We start from the raw sequence: 7,926 nt of genomic DNA, 5'->3' as shown, positions 1-7,926 counted from the left end.
TCGACTCCGCATTGATGCTCTCCTTTTAGTTGCATGGCCAATAAATCCATGCATTGCTCCATGCTTGGTTTAGGAAATAGCCACGCGGAATCAAAATTTGTAGTACTGGACGGTCCTTCACAAGACATTATGATTGCAGATGGCTTGATGAAGATATCCGAATAATAAAGGTGCCTTGGAGTTAAAAGACACTTTACTTATGATAATAAAATTTTGGCATATAAGTACCAAAATAAAGAGCGACTTCTTGGCAAAATACAAGGCTAGAAGCCAATCGTGATTTGGATTGATAGTTTGCGAGTGACTTGGAGTAGAATAAGATTAAATTGGTTAAGTAGGAAGATATTAATCAAGGCTCTAAGACTTAGTTTAAAAGAAACTTGGCTTTTTAGGACAAAAACATTCCATGACTAATCACCGTGGCCTAAAAAATTGACGTGTGTGCCGTAAATTGCAAAAATAATATTTAAGATTTTTAAAGCTTAAGCAATGATTAATAACAAAGCTCAATTAATCTCTTACTAATCTTTCTTTGGCTTGAAACACATAGAATGATGGCGCCATGGTAGGAGAGTTGAAATTTTCAATCTTCGATTGAGCTGCAAAATTTATGAGCAAAGATAGAGGGGTTTGGGATTTTGAGGCCCTTGGAACCTAGGTGCGTAGTGGACCGTAGAACCAGATTGCTCCAAAGAGCTCGCCTTCGCACAAGATGATAGACTATTGGAAGGCTCAAATGTAAGCTGAGCTCTGATACCAACTATTGCATAGACCGGATGCGAGTCTTACATGTAGCGAACAAAAGAAGCTCTCCCTTACTCTCTTTTCTTATTAAAATTGAAAGCATGACTCATAAAACTCAAAATAAACTTAAAGAAGAGTTAAAGCAAAATTGAGCGACTCAATATTGGGTGTAATTTCCCCCCGAACATGGAGTGGGCATCTCCTCCATGCCGTATTTATAATATTAAAAGAAATCTTGTTTGCCCAAAGATGGGCTCTTTACAATCACCCTTTTTGCAAAAGAGTTTGAGTTAAGTGAAGAGATGGTTACAATCAGTTGCACAACTCACAATTGCTGAGAGCCATAAAATATTTCTAAAATATCTTCTAAAAATCTCAAGTATCAATGAATGTTTACAAAGAGGATATAGGCATGCCTTTGAATAAACAAGGGTGTATCTATTTTAAATAATTTAATGAAGAAGTCTTCTTTAAAAATAGCCATAATAAATCAACTAATCATTGGAGTTTCATTAAATAATCAAATCACGTAAATGTTATCACTTGAGATATGAATATTGTGCCATCACCCACGTACAACTTTACTCCCTCGTGTTCACACTTGCAAGTCTCACACCCAGAAAGGAAAGACGTTTCTAATCAACCTTCCGTCCAAGATGGAAACTAATTCACTCTTAGGAACCTGCTGCGCACTAATGGAGAACCATTCAAGACACTCATTCCATCAATGGGCACACAAGGGAGAACCATTGAAGGCACTCATTCCCTTGTGTAGGTACTTCTTGGCAACACTTTTGATAGGTAGATATATCAAGACATCATATGTATGGGTAATACTTGGTGCTAGATATACTTATGCTTGAGGAGTACATCCATGGTCGAAGAGGATACTGATGATCATTTGCTATCGGTGAATGAGGACGTAGAACTAACGTATTATTTATAATAGTGAAGGAACACATTAAGCGTGATGTGAATAAGGGAGGAGTGGCACTTCAGGCTTCCATTCACGAGCTAACACAATATTGGTGAGTTTGGGAATCTCCCAATTCCCATTTTTTGAATACTAAAAAGGTGGCACCCGGATAACATACCCATAAGTTTCTCAAAACCATATGATGTGACCTATCATTGGAAAGCGCTAAAAAAATAGAATCTATCGAGCTATAGAGCGCTCAGTTTGGAGTTATAGTGTTCAAGTTATAACAAATCCAAAGATTTGACCACGTGACCCAAACTTATGGGAAATTCCCATATTCTCCGATATGGTGTTAGCTGTTGCTTGCAATGCTAAAAGGATGGTTCAAGGAGATGATAAGGTTTGCCAATATGCAAATCATGTTAGAATCAGTTGAGTACCATTATAAAGGGATAGGATCTTTTGGAGCGTACTTGTAGCTAATGAAAGTAAGGTGTGTCTAGCTCGCACATGAGTGTTTTGCCATAAAGATGTTAGTAATATGCTAGCTCAAGCAGATGCATCAGAGCAACTTGTGTGATATATACATTTAATTGAACCTTACAAGAATCATTCTCGTCCTATGTTAGGGGGTTTCTTACCGGTTGAACTAGTTTTGTGTTGGTGCTCTTGCAAAATTATTACCGTGTAGCTTTTAAAAAGGGCGTTTTGCTTCTCGCACCATTTTGAGAAGGTTTTTCTGAACACGAGCCAGCGTGTGAGAGAGAGGGAGAGAGGGGACACATTTCCAAGAAATTTGAAATTAGAAAAGGGCCGACTGCATGTTTTCTTGGCTGACCGTTACATTCATAACAATATGGAGCGTGTGTGAAATGCGATCCTAGGGGTGGTGGTGGCGGCGATCATCGACGATTGCACACCTACCTACCTACTCATTATTGTTGCGAGTACACTTGCAGCTCATTGTAGAGATTTTGAGCACGATTAGGTGATCACTCCATGTTGTTGTTGTTGTGCAGTTCGGCAGGTATTAGTCCCCACCGCGATCGAAGAGATTGTCTTTTATGTAGACACCCATGTTGTCGAGGGCCGATCCCGATCTACCAAAGATGCTGATGATGAATTCGTTCGGCTTAGTAGTACCGGATGTAAACGAGATGCCATCTTGGTCTCCGAACGGACCATAAGTGCCTTGGTTGGTCACGAACTTTATGGAGGTGAGGGCGTTGTAATGGCCTGGCTTTCCGTAGAATCCTCTCACTTGGTTGATGAGCTCTTTCGGATATTGCAAGGTGATCTGGTTGCAAAACACCGAATTGAAGGTACAAGCAATTATAGCTAAACGTAAAACATATAATTTATCTGTAGACCGACGATCAATATTATATGTATTCACACAATAAGGCATTGAAATAAGCGACTCCTATGTGCTTAATACGAAGACGTATAAGTAATACGCACCTCTACGTGCTTGTTGTCGTCGGACTGCTGGCCATGAAGTTGTGCCCAGTACGGGTAGACTCGGAAACCATCCGTGACCTGATACTGCACTTGGATGCCACGGATGTACTTCTCCCCGTGCCATAGCTTAATCGTCTGTATCCCCAGCACGTGGATTGCGCTTGATGGTATGGATCTTAAGTCGTCGAACTCAGAGCCTCCGTCTCCGCCCCAGGGGCCCCTGCGCTCAATCGGCCAAGGAACCGTACTTGTCTGGGCCTGCACAAATTAGATCAAACCATTAATGAAAAAGGAAGTTAATCAGAAACAAAAAACAGCAAGAGTTCTGATGACGATGATCTGATCACTGCAATAATAAGCAGGTAAATAACCTTTTTGCCTCTCCACCTCATGAATTCTGAATCCTGATCATAGTATCGCAACAAGGGGTTGATTAATCCAGTACGTGTGTACGTGACGACGACGTACGCTTGTCATACCTGTTTAGTCTGATGACTCTCCGCGACGTCCGCCGACCTAGTGGCTACCGTTGCATGCACAAGTACATGATTAATCACCAGTAGTAGCTGTAAGAGCGTTACTATCTTCATTGAGAAGGACGTCGTCGATGATCTTAATATCTCCCCCATGATTACCAAGACTGCTGCTCGCCAGCTGCTTCGTGATGTTATTCGGCGTACTGAATATACCGATGTGTGGGTCGGCTCTTATATAGCCGTCGTGTGTGTGCCACGCAGGCGTGTTGTAGTCTGCTGTCACGTCTTGGCCAAGTCAGTGGAAGTAGTGCCCACTAGCTCTATGAAAGCCATATGTTGATGTGTTTTCTAATTTGTGCGCATAATTTACTAACCCCACATGTTTATGCGCATAATTGCCGCGTTTTAAAAGCTTGGTCCCTCTCGATAATTCTCTGGTGCGTTTTACTTATTGATTACCAACCCTAAAGTAATTCGACATGGCTAGTCCGCTACTGTGCGCACTACCTTCACCAAAATGGATACTTGTCGATTCACATCATGCACAGGCTTCAGCATGTGTGGAATGAACCAGATTTCTTCTTTGTATATTCTACCCATGCCATCAATTATTATTCGCATGTACCCCCTGTGTGCATGTCACGTTTTCCCAATCCCTCGGTGAGCACATCTATTCTCGAGAAATTGGCATACAACCTACACGTAACATGGATCCGGTAGTAAGACATTTGTTGGCTATGACCACACACCAAGCACGAGTTAGTTGTATTCCCTTCGTTCGATTAACATTATATTTTATGTATCATGTGTAGTTCTAATGCTTCTAGTGTTGGACACATGGAGGTATACTTTGTTGGCATGCTAGTCATGTGCTTAAACTTGTATAAGTTGGCCATTCTAGGTGACTTTTGGCCGTCTTAGACATTTCTCGTTGTTGCTTTATGATTTTTTCATAGAACCCTTCTTATCTTTCATTATTGGCTATGTAGCTAGGGTGTTGCTCCTTGAATCAATATGCAACTCATGAGGTGGTTATTTTTCACTAGCTCTCTTTGTGTCGATTCCCCTTTGTGTGTGTGTGCACATGTACACCTCTCTCTCTCTCTCTCTCTCAATATATATATACACACACACTTCTAGCACAAGCATGTTTCATCACTATGCATAATTGTGAGATTATTGGGGGGAGGAGAGTGAGAAAAGAGAGCTTTAGCACTTGGGGATCCTACAATCATGGAGCCTCTATTGAGGAATTCGTACTGTTGTTATTTTTCTTGTATCTCAACATTGTATGTGTCATGTGTATTATGGCTTATGGAGGTGCTTTTAACACTTTTCAAGGGGTGAAAAGAAACCATCCATATTATAAGGTGTATTCAAAGGATATTATAAATTCCATTTTACTTACATTTTATAAGGTAGTGAAATGATCCCATTTTTGTTAAGAAACTTATAGGCTCTCATGTGTAACTACATTAAAAAACCCTCTTTATGTAAATTTATCAAAGTTTACTCAAATCAAAGAACCCTTATATTGATTGCCTGTGGTACACTTATATTTTTGTGAGGTGCATCCCGAAGTGAAACTTATGGTGGTGGACATATAAAGGTTATGTACTTAGTTAATATGCTCATCACATTGGTGGAACTTATATATATTGACCCATCTAACTAACCCTTTGGGCCTCCAAGACATGTCTCAAGGTCACTTTATGCTTTTCTCTCAGAAGCCATCTTAACTATCACTATTTGCCATATAGCATGGGTGATGCCCCTTCAATCCAAGTGTAACTCATGAGGTGGTTACTTTTCACTCATTCTATCTCTGTATATATGTACTTCTAGCTTGAGTGTAGTTACAAATTTTCATGACTATGAGATATTGTGGAAAGACCGAGAGAACGAGAGCTTGGGCGTGTTTGAACACTCTATGGTTCGAATGGTTGGCTCTTAGCTACAAGGGAACTCTCAAGTATCTCTACTTCTTCTTACCTCTCTAATGGCTCTCTTAGGTATCTCTACTTCTTTCCCTACCTTCCATATCATCTTTATGGTATGGCTTCAATCTTTCTTATGCTTATAATGCTTCTCAAGGATCCTCTTGTCCATTATATTATGAGATGCTCTTATTTATTTGGATTCTTCTATCTTCATGATTGCATCTTGGTGTTGTTGCTAGTGGTGGTATACAATTTCCATGTTGAGGTGTAGGTATCATATATGTCAACAACTGATCTTGTAGATATTTCATATGTCGACTATACTATAAGAGATGGTCACCTAGTTCTCTTAATGGTTGATTTTGTCTAGAAGAGGGATAGGTTTTAGTTTCCTAGAGTTTTGATGATTTGCCAAGTTGAATTTGATGTTTTGCGGTCTTTTCAATTGATTATTATTGTGATACTTTTAGTAGTGAAGGATGTAATATCATCACCATGTATCATTGTGATAGGGTCCTTTAGCTCTTGTTTATACAGTCTTGTATCCTCCTCTAGGTTGTTTTAGATGGATCCTCTCTTCATTCTAGGGATTGGTCTTTAGCTCTCTGTTGGGAACTTTTTAAAGGTCAAACGGATACGCCTTACAAATTCTAGATATAGCTGCTATAAATCTAATTGTTTTTCACTTGCTCTCTTAGTACAAGGGTATAGAGCATAGCGAAAAACACTAGTGACTTTCTCTTTTGGCATCACTAAAAGTGTCAGTATTATACCGATGCCTATTCAGATACTTATTTTGACTCACTTATTGATGCTTATTGCAAGTCATACACCAACAATTATTGAGATGCAAATAACACTGCATTATTGTGGTTAAAAAATGCAAAAAAATTCAATGGCATAGCATTTCATGACAAAATTTGAGAGAGAGAGAGAGAGAGAGAGAGAGAGAGAGAGAGAGAGAGAGAGAGAGAGAGAGAGAGAGAGAGAGAGAGAGAGAGTGAGTGAGTGAGTGAGTGAGTGAGTGAGTGAGTGAATCATCAAGAGAGGAGGCTACAAGAGGAGACATATCATAAACTCAGGGGATTCACTATATGTGTACCTTCTATATCACATGCCTCCAAGGTCTATTTATACATATCCTTATCTTTGAAATTTCCCTTAATAAAATATAACCCTTTTCTATTCAATATGTAAGTAAGTCCTTTATATGGCACCCTTCTGTAAAGAGAGAGAGAGAGAGAGAGAGAGTGTGTGTGTGTGTGTGTGAGTTTTTGAAGTAGTGAAAGATGGAGAGTGTGAGGAAAAGAGAGAGAGAGGAGGACATGATAACAATAGAGGAGAGGGTGATATAAAATTAGAAGAAGATATATATTGTGGTGCGTAGATCGGATGTTGTATGCATGCATAGTGAATGTCGGAAGGTTCCCAAGAACAAAGAACTCTACAGTCTTTCATAGTTTCAAGTAAAAAGCAAAAGGAAATTTGCACGACATGAGACAAAAAGACAAATTGGGTTCAATCCCTCCCGATGTCTTATGTGAGTGCTTCACAAGGCATATATTTATAGATTTATTTATCTTTAAGCTAAAAAATAACCAACTTTACAAATAGCATGATTTTACTTTTGCGTTTGCTTTTGCCCAAATATAGAGTAAGGCGTTTGGGCACGTGTCCAAAAGTCGGGATGTGCCCAAATACAAATATCAAATAATAAAATATTCAACTGAGCGCCTTTGCGCATACAAGATAATAAATATTTTGTTAAGTGTTTTAATAAATAAGTGTGCTTAGATAAATATCGGTGCTATACCTTTAGTGATAAGGCATGCACCCATAAAAAATAGTAATTTTTTCGGGCATTTGGATTCACGTCATCGCCTAGTGCTACCGAATGCCACCGCCGCCTACTCTATAGTTCAACTGAAGCATTCACAATTGTTAGAAAATAATTAAATAAAATCCAAGAAAAGTGAATACCTAGCAATCTTCAGCTACAAAATAATTAAATAGGTTGGAACTTTGTCCTAACCTTAATTTGGTTCGAGTGCGCACTCTAAACTCGTAAACTTCCATTAATTTAATATGTATTTTACTAAATCACCCGCTATGGAATCACCCATGTGCACATTAAATTAATCTGACGCCCAAAAAGGATAGGCATCTCTATCAGCTTCTCGCACAAGGAATCCACCTTGTATAGGAGCCTTGGCAAATAAATATAATCACAGAATCCATTGTGGAATATGCCTCCTGGCATCATACCCCCGGGGTGGGATAGCAATTGTCCTTAATTGTTATTAGCTCAATGTGAAGCAAATAGTGAGGGGTAAGCACTTAGGTCACGAGTGTGCATCCATTGGGCCTCTTCAACAAGATGATTTTT

At 39.3% G+C, this 7,926-nt stretch overlaps 1 protein-coding gene across 1 annotated transcript; it reads right to left on the bottom strand.

Moving 5' to 3' along the window:
* Positions 1–2,447: 2,447 nt before the first annotated feature.
* On the bottom strand, positions 2,448–3,822 carry LOC148027323 (agglutinin alpha chain-like). The gene is made up of 3 exons (XM_087691899.1): positions 3,604–3,822; positions 3,125–3,382; positions 2,448–2,960 (listed from the first exon to the last, which is right to left on the bottom strand). Exons 1-3 carry the CDS (start codon positions 3,751–3,753, stop codon positions 2,694–2,696), a joined length of 675 nt encoding a protein of 224 aa, XP_087548025.1. The 5' UTR covers positions 3,754–3,822; the 3' UTR covers positions 2,448–2,693.
* Positions 3,823–7,926: the final 4,104 nt, after the last annotated feature.

The sequence above is a fragment of the Lygodium microphyllum genome, chromosome 13, assembly GCF_053477565.2.
Source record: "Lygodium microphyllum isolate KBCC chromosome 13, Lygodium_microphyllum_v1.1.10, whole genome shotgun sequence".
In the NCBI taxonomy this organism is placed as follows: Eukaryota; Viridiplantae; Streptophyta; class Polypodiopsida; order Schizaeales; family Lygodiaceae; genus Lygodium; species Lygodium microphyllum.
Note: the sequence above shows the minus strand (reverse complement) of the source record. Positions and strands in the feature narration are given on the sequence as shown.

Excerpts from the sequence above, each read along its gene's own strand:
- LOC148027323 (XM_087691899.1), bottom strand. The coding sequence starts at position 3,753 with ATGGGGGAGATATTAAGATCATCGACGACGTCCTTCTCAATGAAGATA. Across the intron at positions 3,383-3,603 it reads AGAGTCATCAGACTAAACAG|GCCCAGACAAGTACGGTTCC; the intron begins GTATGACAAGCG and ends TAATTTGTGCAG. Across the intron at positions 2,961-3,124 it reads ACGACAACAAGCACGTAGAG|ATCACCTTGCAATATCCGAA; the intron begins GTGCGTATTACT and ends TTTTGCAACCAG.